Source organism: Acinonyx jubatus, chromosome D1, assembly GCF_027475565.1.
Source record: "Acinonyx jubatus isolate Ajub_Pintada_27869175 chromosome D1, VMU_Ajub_asm_v1.0, whole genome shotgun sequence".
Classification (NCBI taxonomy): domain Eukaryota; kingdom Metazoa; phylum Chordata; class Mammalia; order Carnivora; family Felidae; genus Acinonyx; species Acinonyx jubatus.
Genome location: NC_069390.1, coordinates 82723300 through 82737420, shown reverse-complemented (window position 1 = coordinate 82737420; position 14121 = coordinate 82723300). Strand labels below are relative to the sequence as shown.

Sequence of the window (14121 nt, the reverse complement as noted above, 5' to 3'; positions counted from 1 at the left end):
ATACTAGCAGGGCAGCATCAGTGGGAATTTCCACAGAAGTCCAAGGGCTGTACCCCCGCCCCAAGCGACAGCTCTGGTTTCAAGGAATGGGAGCCATTCTGGCAAAGAATCCTCAGTCTCAGGGGAAGAACCAACCACTATCCCTTTTCATAGCTCTATAGGCATAAATTTTGGGTTGCAAGCACACAAGAATCTATGGCTTCATTAGGAATTTATACATCATTCATAGTTTTCCAATTCAGATACTATTTGCTAATCAGAGGGCATTTTAACCATACCAATCTACCTGATAACATGGATAACATCCTGCCTTTATGAGGTTTCCAGGTAGACCTAAAGTCACCTTGCATGAGCAAAGAGAAAAATTTTATTAACCCTTTACTCATGCCCCATTAATCTTTACTTATGATCCAGTGAGAAAGATAAGATATGTAAATTACACAAGATAGGAAGTGCTAGTTGCAATAAAACTATTATTGAGTAACTGGAGATCAGAGGGTGGCATAGATATCTGCCACCGGCTAGATCCATGGTTACATGTTTCTTTTTGCATTGGATTGAGATATGTGGTATTAGGAGCACAAGAAGCATCTATTAATTACCATCACTATAAAACAATGCCTGAAATTCCTGTTTCTGCTCTCATACACTCCTAGAGTCTGAGATAGCACTAAGATTTAGGGAAGAGTACAAAGGAATGTGTATCCAGCATAATGACTGGGCCAACATCAGGAAATGGTGCAAGTAGTTCAGAGATGTTGGGGTGAGTGCATTCCAAAAGAATATGAAAAGGGAGTATAATTCCCAGGGCAAAGTAAACACTCAAATAGATGCTAACATCATGATGATGATGAGGAAGAATTGGCAGGGGGAAATCAATAAAACCAACGAAATCAGGAGTCAAAGTGATATGCTATCTATTATTAGCAAAGTCCTGAAAATGAATGACCTCATTTTGTTTATTCATGGAGTCAGTCAGTGAATGTTTTTAGCACCTACTGTGTGCCAGTTAAGTACTTTTCAAGGCATTGTATATAAAGCAGTGAATGAAGTCTATAAAAGCAGAATTTTTGGAGTTTATATTTTAGTGGTAAGTTAGGTAGACAACAAACAAAGGCAGATATAGAGTATGAAGTACTAACAAGAGCTAGAAAGACATTAGATGATATTTATATACACAGCTTTTAGTTTGTATAATCTTCCCTTTTTTTCATGTTTATTTCTTAAATCACCATGTACAAAACTATTAGTCTTATTCCCACTTTGGAGATGAGGAAACCATGACTTAGAAAGGGGAAATTACTAATTTGAGATAACACGTAGACGATCAGATCATGCAATTGAATAATCCAGGCTTAATTAAACTCAAACCTTCTGCCTCCAAGTACCATGCTCTTTTTACTGTCTTATATCATCCACCATCTAAACTCCTTCTCTGGTGAGAAAATCCTTTGATATAGTAGTGGAGCAATCACAGGAATTAAATAGTGAAAATGAGTACCAGTAGCTTTAGAAAGCTCATTGTAATTTGTCTCCAGTGCATTTCTTATGTGAGAAAGTGAACATGCGAGAAACACAATTCTTAGGGACAGATGTTATAACTGAATATGGGGAGAAAGCAGAGATTTTGAGCCTCTATTTTGTTTTTGTGTTCTCTATCAAACATATTTCTTTCCAAACTAGACAAGATAGAACCTACATAGATTGGGGGAGGGGGGGCAGCTAACACTTGAACTGGAAGAGAAGTTAAATGTTTCAAATTTAGATCAGAACGAGCACATTATTTTGAGTGGGTACCTTGTGCCAGGTCCAGTGCTAGGCTGTAGGTGTATACTAGTGATCTATATATAGTATAGGCTCTAGGTATATATAGTGATCTAACAGATATCATCTTTGCCTTTGTGGAGGCTATATCCAGGTTTGTTCACTGAATATGGGGGTTCCGTTGTTGGTTTTGTTCTGTCTGATCCTCTCCTGAGGGAAAATACAGAAGCTGTGCTTGTCAAGATTCCAAATAAGATAGCTAGAAAGGAGTGCTCACCCACCAAATAAGGGAATCTGCTGTGTCACAGTAGGCTGAAGTCAATACACAGTAATTACAAAGTCTCTGCATTAAAATTAAAAACAAAACAGGAACAAAACTGAAATACCAAAATGCAGATAGGAAGAAATCCATTCTGATAGCAGTCTGTATGAAAGAGATTTAGGATGCTATTGATGGCAGCCTTCACTTAAGTCATATCAGTAACATATACCGCCAATAGTTTTGAAAACTTGTGTTTTATTACTCTGACAGACATTACCACACTTCTCCTTACTGGTAGGAGCACATTTGAAGTATTTGCTTTTGTTTTTCTGCTCAGGCCATTGTGTCTTCCACTTAACAAAGTGGAATGCTTCCAGGAAATATAATTTAGAATTTTTCTAAAAATAAATGAGGGGCACCTGGGAGGCTCAGTCAGTTGATTTTAGCTCAGGTCATGGTTCCAAGGTTGTGGGATCGGGCCTTGCTTCAGTCCATGCTGAATGTGGAGCCTGTTTAAGATTCTCTCTCTCTCCCTATTTGCCCCTCTCCCAGGCTCATGTGCGCTCTCTCTCTCTCTCTCAAATAAAAAATAAAATAAAGACAAAAACAAATGAAAGGAACTGGGAATTTAGTTTGGAGTTGACCAAGATGGTGATACAGGAGACTCCTGAGCTTCCTTGCTCCCACAGATGCCCCAAATATACAGACACATGTGAACACTTCCCTCTGAAAGAGGTCCAGAAACTAGCTGAGTGGCTCCAGAGATTGTGAGAATGAGCAAATAACCACATCAAAATGGGTAGGAAAGTCTGAGACACATTGTCACCATAAACCCCACCCCCCGGTACAATGTCACAATCAAGATAGAACCTTCAACTCCTAGCTACTCCCTGAAGAGTGAAGAGTTTGGACTCCACATCTAGTGCTCCAACTTTTAAGACTTTCACTGGAGGTATGGGCCTCCAAACACCTAGCTCTGAAAGCTATGTCCATGAGACCCACAAGACTATGAAAAAAAGAAACAACTGCAGTGGCACAGAAGGACAGACAAAATCCCAGTCTGTCCCTGAAAAGATTTATCTACATACTTTAAAAGTTGCTGCCTGTGGGCCAGGCTTCTAATTTATCAGGCAACTAGAGGCTGCTGCAGTCTTCCCAGTTCTGGGAAACTGACAGTCACTTCTCATACCTTCTTTCAGTTCACTCCAATAATAAAACCAAGTCCCCAGTATCTCCCTAGAAGGAACTTGTGCATACATTTAGTGCCTAGCTTTTGCAGTAGCCAGCCAAGGAACAGGCTACTGGATCATCTGGTTCTAATAGCCAAAGGGGCCTGCATTTACAAGTACCACAGCACCATAGCAAACAAAGAGTCCTTAACAAGCACAGAAGCACCTCCTTTCCCAACTATAAATCTGGGCCCAGTACAGGGGAAGCAAGCTAAAATTCCCATCTCCCAGTTTCTCCCTGGATGGGGCTTAACAACATATTTTCCTTGCTGGTGGCTGAGAGTCCAACCTCTAATCAGCTTGCATTTGATTGCTGACTGTGACTCTTTCCTCTGGGACACTGTCAGTTCTTGGCACACACTCAACTACTGTGAGCCACTAAAAACAAAGAAGATAGCTTAGACAATCACAAAAGTTTGAGAGACAGGTACATGGGCCAGGCTGATCAACAAGGTTCATCTCTTATATGAGATCATTCTATCAAGATGGGGAGAAATGGCTGTTTTATCTAATGCACAGAAATTAGCAGAGAATCAAAGAAAATGAAACAAACAAACAAACAAAAAAAACAAAACAGGAATAAGTTCCAAACAAAAGAAGAAGAAATTCCAGAAGCAAATCTTAATGAAATGTAAATAAGTGATTTGCCTTATAGAGAGTTCAAAAATAATCATCATAGAGATAGTTATTGAGGTCAGGAGTGTAATACATATGCAAAGTGAGAATTTCAACAAAGAGATAGAAAATATTAAAAAAAGCCAAACAAATCATAGAGCTGAAGGATAAAATAATTGAACTGAAAAATCCAATAGAGGGGCTCAACGACAGACTTGATGTAGTGGAAAAAATGGATCTGCAGATTCAAAGACAGGGCAGTGGAATTCATCCAGTCTTAAGAGAAAAAGAGAAAAGAATGAAAAAAGTGTGAGGATAGCTTAAGGGATTTATGGGACAACATATGGGACACATTAAGCAGAACAATATACACATTATAGAGATCCTGGAAGGAGAAGAGAGAGAGAAGGGATTAGAAGGCTTAATCAAAGAAATAATGGCTAAAAACTTACCAAGGGAATGAAACAGACATTCAGGTCCAGGAAGCCCAGATAGTGCCATATAAAATGAATCCAAAGAGACTCATACTGGGACACGTATAACTAATTTGTTAAAAGTTAAAGACAAGGAGAAAATCTTAGAAGAGCAAGAGAAAAGCAACTTGTTACATAGAAGGAAAGCCCCATAAGGCTATCACAGATTTTCAGCAGAAATCTTGCATGCCAGAGGGAGTGAGATGATATAGTCAAAGTGCTGAAAGAAAAGAACTGCCAACCTAGGATAACCTACCCTGTGAAGGTGTCCTTCAGAATTGAAGGAGAGGTGGAGTTTGCCAGACAGACAAAGCTACATGAATTCATCACAACAAACTAGCATCACAAAAAATGTTAAAAGAAATTCTTAAGCTGGAAAGAAATAGAAACTAATTAGTAACAGGAAAAGCTAGTTTGTAACAGGAAGACATATGAAAATATAAAGCTCCCTGGTAAAGGTAAATGTATGGTTAAATTTAGAATAATATTGTGACGGGTAAATCACTTTTAACTCTAGTATGAAGGTTAAAAGACAAAAGGATTAAAAATAATTCTAACTACAATAATTTTTTAATGACACACAAGGTAAAAAGATGTAAATTGTACTATCAAAAATATGTACGGAGAGAATTAAAAATGTAGAGCTTTAATACATGCTTGAAGTTAACCTATATTAGTAGAATAGACTGCTATCAATATGAGATGTTTTATATAAATCTCATAATAGCCACAAAACAAAATCCTGTAGTAGATATACAAAAGATAAAGAGACAGGAATTAAAGCATACCAGTACAGAAAAATCATCAAACCACAAAAGAAGAGATCAAAAGAGGAAGAAAAGAACAAAGGAATTACAAAACCATAAAAGAATTAACATAATACCTATCAATAATTATTATAATGTAAAGGACTAAATCCTCTAATAAAAAGAGATAGAGTGGCTGAATGGATTAAAAAAATAAGACTCAAGTATCTGTTGGCTACAAGAGACACACAGCTTTGAGGACACAGACTGAAACTGAAGGGATGGAAAAAAGATATTCCATGCAAATAGAAGCCAAAACAAAGTAGAGAGTAGCTGTATTTATATCAGACAAAACAGACTAAGACAAACTCTGTATCAACAGTCAAAGAAAGTCTTTAAATGATGATAAAGGGGTCAATTCAAAAAGAATTGAGCAATGTATATCAAATGTGTATATAATAATTGTAAATATTATGCACCCAATGTAGAAGCACCTAAACACATAAAGGAAATGTTAATAGATCTGAATGGAGAAATAGTGATACAATAAATGCAGGGGACTTAATACCTCAATTCCATCTAGACAGATAATATCATCCAGGCAGATAATAAAGAAGGAAACATAGGACTTAAATTATACATTAGTCCAGATGGACCTAAAGAATATTTACAAAAATTCTAACCAGCAGCAACAGAATGTACATTCTTCTCAAGTACACGTGGAACATTCTCTAGAATAGACCATATGTTAGGCCACACAACATGTCTTAAAAAATTTAAGAAGATTGAAATCGTATTTTCTGACCACAGTGGTATGAAACTAGAAATCAATTACAAGGAAAAAACTGGAAAATTCATAAATTTTTGGAGATTAAACAGCATGATCCTGAACAATCAATTGGTCAAATAAATAAAAAAAGAAATTAAAAAAATTATGAGGCAAATGAAAATGGAAACGCATCTCAAACTTATGAGACGCAGCAAAAGCAGGTGTAAGAGGGAAGTTTATAGTTATAAATGCATACATTGATAAAGAAAAGATCTCAAACCAACAACCTAATTTTACACCTCAAGGAACTAGAAAAAGAACTAGAAAAAGAACAAACTAAGCTCCAAGTATTAGAAATAAGGAAATAACAAAGATCAGAACAGAAATAAATGAAATCAAAACTAGAAAGATAATAGAAAAGATCGATGAAACCAAGTTTTTTAAGAAGATGAAACTGATAAATATTTAACTATACTAAGAAAAAAAGAGAGATAAGACTCAGTAAATAAAAATTTAAGTGGAAGAGTAAAATTACAACTGTTACCACAGAAATATAAAGGATCATAGTTTCTACTAGTATGAACAATTATATACCAACAAATTAGACCACCTGGAAGAAATAGATAAATTCCTGGAAGCATACAGACTACGGATAATGAATCATGAAGAAGTAGAAAATTTGAACAGACCAACCAAATATGAGTAAGAAGATTGAATCAGTAATCAAAGACCTCCCAACAAAGGAAAGTCCAAGACCAGATAGCTTCACTGGTTATTTCTATCAAACATTTAAAGTAAAACTAGCACCAATCCTTCTCAAATTCTTCTAAAACAAAGAAGGGAGGAAACACTTCCAAACTAATTTTATGAGGTCAGCATTACTCTGATACCAAAGCTAGACAAGGACATTATAAGAAAAGAAAATTATAGCCCCAGTATAGATTCATGAACCCTTAATAAAATATTAGCAAACCAAATTCAGCAGTACATTAAAAGGATGATACACCATGATCAAGTGAAATTTACTCTGGGGATACTAGGTGTTGGGAAAACTGGATATACACATGCAAAAGAATGAAACTAAATTCTATCTTATGTCACAAATATCAACCCCAAATGGATTAAAGACTTGGACATAAGATTTGAAACCTTAAAACTCCTAGAAGAAAGTATACATGTAAACTCCTTGATATTGATCTTGGTGATAGGGTTTTGCATTTGACATTAAAAGCAGAAATAAACACCTGGGACTATATCAGACTAAAAGGTTTCTGCACAGCAAAGGAAGCCATTAATAAAAGTAAAAGGCAACCTATGGAATGGGGGAAAATATTTACAAACCACATATCTGATAATTGCTTAATATCCAAAATGTACAAAATCTTGTACAATGCAATAGTAAAACAAACAACAACAACAAAAACCCCAAATAACCCAATTGAAAAATGGCCAAAGGACTTGCATAGGTATTTTTCTAAAGAAGATGTACAGATGTCCAACAGGTACATTAAAAGCTGGTCAATATACCTAATCATCAGGGAAAGGCAAATCAAAATACAATAAGATATCACCTCACTCCTGTATAGCTGTCAATTATCAAAAAGACGGAAGATAACAAATACTGGAGAAGAGGTGGAGAAAAAGGAATCCTTGTATACTGTTGGTAGAGATGTAAACTGGTCCAACCACTATGGAAAATAGTATAGAGGTTCATAAAAAAATTAAAAATAGAACTGCCATATGATCTAGAAGTCTTATTTCTGGGTATATACTCAAAGGAAATGAAATAGTTATCCTGAAGAGTTATCTGTATTCCTATGTTCATAGCAGCATTATTTACATAGCCAAGGTATGGAAACAGCCTGTGTGTGATAATAGATGAATAAAGAAAGTGTGATTGTTTTATATGTATATAAATACTGTATATGTACTTAAATAATGTATATGTATATAAATGTGATTTTTTAAATATGTATATGTAATATTCCATGGTGCGGGTGTGGAATATTACATGGCCATAAAAAATAATGAAATCCTGCCATTTGCAACAACATGGATAGATCTAGAGTGTATAATGCTAAGTGAAATAAGTCAGAGAAAGACAAATACCATATGATGTCACCCATGTGGAATTTAATAAATAAAACAAATGAGCAAACAAAGAAAAAAAGAGAGACAAACACAAAACAGACTCTTAAATACAGAGAACAAACTGGTAGTTCCTAGAGGGGAGGTTGGTGGGGGGATGGGTGAAATAGGTGAAAGGAATCAGGCTTACATGATGAGCACTGAGTAATGTATAGGATTGATGATCCTGAAATGTACACCTGAAACTAATATAACACTGTATGTTAATTATACCTGAATAAAAACAAAACACAATTCTGGGATTTGGAAATTCTTACTTAACTGGATTCAACATTTTTAGCAGTCATTTGTTGAACATTTTTAGTGCTTCCCCTGGGTCAGGTGCTTCTTTACTAGACCTCTAATCTGGTCACTTAAGGGAATGAAGAGATTCCATTGTTCCAGAAAAGGAAATGTGGCAATGGCAGTTGATTTTACCAAAGCTCGAAGAAGTCCATTGAAACCCCAAGCAGAGTAACAAGACCAGGGAAATTATCTGAGAGTGGAGAGTAGAACTCAGTTTGTGGGCAGTTAGAGGATGCTCTGGATTGTAAAGGGGGTTGTGAGAACTGAAAATTACAGTTCCCTCCTAAGCAATACACGGATTTTAAATTGCAACAAAATTTACTAAATTGACACTTCATTTTTCTCAGGGTCATACCCCCATACTGATGATGGTGTATACAGCAAGCTCTTTGGATGGATGGGGTGCTGTCCACAATACTTTGGACTCACATAGTGAGTATTCCTTAGGTCCTTTCTCAGGAGAATAGATGATACAGATGACACTGGCCTGTTTTTTTTTTTTTTTTTCCTTCTGGTTAGAGTACTTGAGATTTAGGGGACAAGGCTGCTAGGTCTTATAGCTTTATAAGTATCAATGTGATTAAGTAATCACCTTAACAGATATCTCTGCAGGTCATTGTAACTGAAATTCAAATTAGCAGGATCAGATTTTATTTTATCGAAGCTATTAAAGTAATCATAGTTCTGAGTTGTTCTGAGAGGGCAATTCAATTAGAGTGTATTGGGTGAATGTAGAATTTTCTCTGGTCCCACAGTATCTGCCATGTGCTTTCAAGAGAGTTGGCAAAGATCATTAAAATGTAGTTTATGGATAACAGGTTATGGAGAACAGGTAAATGTTCCCGTTACCATGATTTTAGATTATGCACTGTGAGAAGTCACTAAGTGCTTCAGCAACACTGAGCTGGACATATATTTACCTCAGACTATGATGAATAAACAAATGTTTAAAACATGCAGTTTGAACATCCCTCAAAGGGCTATTAATTCTTTCAAACTTTAATTTTCTCCCCCATTTCTCCTTTTCTTCCTACCTATGTGGCAGTGTTAATGAAAGAGATACGTGATATGTTCAACTACAGTTTCTCCCTCACATTCTATATGTTCCATGGTGGCACCAACTTCGGCTTCATGGGTGGATCTGCAGTTTTGGACAATTACCTCCCTATGATCACAAGCTATGGCAAGTACTTGTCCCCCACAACTGTCTCCAACCTAGCCATCCCACCATTTGAGACTGGAGTTCCTAAGGTGGGTCTCTGGAAACAGTCACTGGGACTGTTCATCTGTTTTGCCTTTAACAAATGCTGGAGATTGAGGGTTTAATATTTATTCTTCTTGATGGTATTAGAATTTACCAACCCCTAGAATGTAGGCTGTCTGGGACTTTGCAGGCAGAGGCATTGGTTGTTTAATCTTGTCTATCCACTGTGCAGACCCTAATTTTTAGAAGTTCACTGCAAAACCAGTTACTTTGGATCTCTTGATAATACCAGGGAATTGATTAGTAGGTCTTCCCCAGTCTATAACTCTACTGAGAGACCAAGTGAAAAGTCAAGAGTGAAAGAAAGGAAGAAGTTTAATTAGAAATTGAATAGAAGAAGCCAGTGGATTGGAGTAGTCTGGGCTCTTATCCAGGACTTACTAGATATCCAGGGAATGGCGTTATTTGCCTTCAGTTGAAAGCCTTAGAGAGTATGGCAAATGTCTCCTGGTTTGGACTAATTGGGACATGGTATTTTCTTGTCTAATGCCAAAAGTTTTTTTCTTCCTTTTTTTTTAAAGTTTGTTTATTTATTTTGAGAGAGAGAGAGAGAGAAAGAGAGAGAGAGAGAGAGAGCTCACTGCCCCTCTGGGGAGGAACAGAAAAAGAGGGAGAAAGGGAGAGAGAGAGTATGTGTGTGAGTAGGGGAGGGGCTGAGAGAAAGGGAGAGGGAGAGAGAGAGAAAGAAGAAAGAGAGAGAGAGAATGAGAAGGGGAGGGAGAGAGAATCCTAAGCTGGCTCTGCACTGTCAGCACACAGCCTGACTCAGGGCTCGATCTCATAAACTGTGAGATCATGACCTGAGCCAAAACCAAAATTGGACACTTACTTGACTGAGCCGCCCAAGCACCCCAAAAGTTTTTCCTGCCAAAGCTTCTATATTAAGGATCCTTTTGCTCAGTGCTAATTTCTTATATCTTCCTTTGCTGAAGCTGGAGCTTCCCTGGGGAAAGTGACAAATTTCTTTATATTTTTCAGGGTATGGGGCACTGCTAACAGAGAATGGAGAATATACATCTGAGTACCTTGTATTTCAAGAGTTTTTTTTACCTCTTCTTTTGGTATCTAGCAACAACCTCAATCTGAAGGATAACTCAGCCTCTCAATTCATCTCTGTCTTGTGAAGAGGAGATTGAGGGAATGGATAAAGATGTGTTTTTTGGGAGATGTCCAGTTTATTTTATCATTAGGCACTGGGGATTCAAATATACACAAAATACAGGGCCCACCCTCTAGGTGCTCAACATCTAGGCCTATGTTTCTTAGTCTTGATTATACATTGGAGTCTTCTGTGGAACTTGTAAAAGCCAGAGGTGCCAGGCCCTTCCCAGAGCTGTTAGATAAGTGTGTCTTTGTTGAAAAGGGGGGGGGGGAGGGGCAGAATCTGAGCATATTTATTTTCCCATTGGACTTTAGCAGATTCTGATGAGCATCCAAGGGTTTAGAGCTACTGGTCCAGCAGTGGGCTTGATGTACCACCTCCTTTTCCAGGACAGCAGGGCATCCTGCCTTAGAGCTGAAATAGATATGAAAGGAATCTCACTCAATTACTGCCTACCTCATGGTTCTTTCTGGAATTGGGAAGAACTGGGCCCTTCATTCTTGGTGGTTTGGGGATAGCAGGGTAAATGGTGCCCTTGAATGGGTTGGAGGAGGATCTCAGAATGGCCCAATCTCCTATTTTTCATTGCAGGGGTTCCCATGCCTCAGCGACCAGATTTAATACCTAAGGCAATATATAAGTCACTGCTAACACCATACTACATTTCACTGTGAGATGTCATACCCTACCTAAAGGAGGTAAGCTTTTTCTGGGTGTAAAAGCATGGGATAGCCTTTGGACAGAAGAGAGAGGAGGGAAAGGCTTAGCTCAAAGAATAGGAAGTAAATTACTAGGGAACCCAAAACAATCCTTAGCCATTTTAATTCCTTCTCCTAATTTTACAGTTCAGAATAATAAACCTAGAATAAGAATTCGGGAACATACAGAAAATTTAAATTTGAAGAAACAGTATAAACATTACAGGATATTAGGAAATGTCCTTTCAATAGTGTAGCCAAGAAGAGATCCCTGCCTTCTGAAGATGGTTACAATAAAGACACACTGATTGAATCTAAGGCAATGATTTTTAAACTTTTGGTTCAGTAGGGGGACTCTTTCAAACTCACTGCAATATTCAGTACATAAGGCATGTACTGGTTAAATCAGGGGTGGTAATTCTGAGGCTCTGTACTTACATCCTATGAGTCCGCCATCCTTTCCCTAGGATGGCACATATAGGATGGCCCATGTGCCACTTCTGACTTACCTGTAGGGTTTGAAGGAGCACAGTTTGAAAACTGTTGGTCTAGAGGAAAACCTGCAGAGTTATTCGCATAATACTTAGTAAACATTGGTGTTTGGAGAATTGTATTGTCAAGGTGTTGTTTTGGGGAACTTCCAGTCTAATAGGGAGGAAAGGTGAGTACAGTAGCAATTAGGGAGTCATGGGTCCTATAGTAGAGGAATGAAGGCAGCACAGCATTGTCAAGGGAACACAGTGTTGTGTTAAAGAGTCTAAGCTCTGGAGTCAGACTAGGTTTGAATCTTTGCTCCAATATTTACCTTGGGGTGCTCATTTAACCTCATTCTAAGTTTCCTTATCTGGAAAATGAGACTAATAATTGCACTGACCTCACAGGAGTGTGGTGTGGATTAAGCCACTAATATCTGAACCTGGCACACAGTAAGTGCTGTGTGTGCACTAGCTGCTGTATTATTATTTAGAGATATGGTCAGCATGCTGGACAATCACAGGACCCAAGATTATATCCCAGTTGAGGTGATTTTGAGATCCAAAGGATGATTAGGGGCTTAATGTGAGGAACAATGGAGTAGAATAGAGGAAGGAAAGGAATTTGAGGCATAGTGGACACCATTTGCAAAGACATGGAACTGCATGCTTGGGGAACTGCAAATAGGACTGGAATGAAAAGTATTTGTGGAACAGCACCAAGTAAGGAACCAGGTAGCATATGTTGGAGGGCCTTTGTGTTTTGTTTTAACCATTTTCTTATGGAATTTTGAAGACATGAACAAATGGCAGAAAAAAAAAAGTAATGAACTTCTATGTGCTCAACACCCAGCCTCAACTTTATTAATATATGTTTCATGTAATATTGTTAAATGAAATTAATATTGTTTCATTTATACACTTGTCCCCTTCTTCTACTCTTTTTAACATTTTTGAGAGAGAGAGAGAGAGTGTGTGTGTGAAAGGGGGAGAGGGGCAGAGAGAGAGAGAGAAAGAGAGAGAGAGAGAGGGAGAGAGAGAGAGAATGAATCCCAAGCAGGCTCCACATTGAGCTCAGAGCCCGATGCAGGACTTGATCCCACGAAACTGGGATCATGGACCAGAGCTGAAATCAAGAGGCAGATGCTCAACTGACTGAGCCACCAGGCACCCCAAGATTATATAATTTCAGCTACAAATAATTCAATATGTATCTGAAAAGGTAACTCTTTCAGTGATTTACTAGGAAATATTTTTTAATAGTTTTTTTTTAAATTTTGTTTATTTATTTTGAGAGAGAGAGAAGAGGGGCAGAGAGAGAGGGGGAGAGAGAGAATGCCAAGCAGGCTCTGTGGTGTCAGCACAGAGCCCTACTCCGGGCTTGATATCACCAACTGTGAGATCATGACCTGAGCTGAAATCAAGAGTTGGAAGCTTAACCTACTGAGCCACCCCTGTGCGTCTCCTGGGAAATATCTAGTAATAGGCTCTCTAGAAGAAAAAACTCTGATTAGTAGTGTTTGCCAATTCCTGTGGTCTAAGTACTCCCACTATAGCTAATTTTAAGCCTCTAGCATGACAACACTGAATACAGAGGTAAAATACAGGGTTGGGAAGAGATGTGCACAATTGGCCCTCATGAGCTGGTCCAGACTGGCTTATAGCAGAGCACTGCTGAAAATCATAAAATATCCAGGGTTCAGATTTTCTCAATTATCTCAAAAATTTTTTAGCATTTAGTTGTTAATATCAGGTCCAATTGAGGTCAGTTACACATTGCAATTAGTTGATAGTCTCTTAAATCTCTTTTAATCTAAAGTTGTTTTTTCCATCTGTTTATTGCATTTATTTGTTGAAGAATTCCCCACTTTCTGGATTTTGTTGATTAGGTCCCCATGTATCTGAGAACATATCTTTATATTCTCTACATTTTCTGTAAACTGATTTAGATGCTTGATGAGATTTAAGATAGGTGCTTTTTAAAAAATGTTTATTTTTGAGAGGGGGTGGAGGGGCAGAGAGAGAGGGAGACACAGAATCCAAAGCAGGTTGCAGGCTCTGAGCTGTCAGCACAGAGCCCGACATGGAGCTCAAACCCACAAACTGAGAGATCATGACCTGAACTGAAGTCAGATGCTTAACTGACTGAACCACCCAGGCGCCCCTAGCTTAGGTGCTTTTAAAAATATTGTTTGCAAGTATACTTCATAGATGGTGCTGTTATATTTTTTATGCATCATATTCCAGGCACATAATGGCTGGTCATTTCTGTGTTCATAATTGATCAGTGGGG

At 37.8% G+C, this 14121-nt stretch overlaps 1 protein-coding gene across 1 annotated transcript in view; it reads left to right on the top strand.

Annotated features, from left to right (window-relative positions):
* The window catches only part of LOC106975147 (beta-galactosidase-1-like protein 2), an 83296-nt gene that overhangs the window by 26020 nt on the left and 43155 nt on the right, over positions 1 to 14121 (top strand). The window contains 4 exon segments of the mRNA XM_053202544.1: positions 8639 to 8723; positions 9337 to 9474; positions 10534 to 10616; positions 12968 to 13016. Coding sequence (XP_053058519.1) covers positions 8639 to 8723; positions 9337 to 9474; positions 10534 to 10616; positions 12968 to 13016 — 355 coding nt within the window.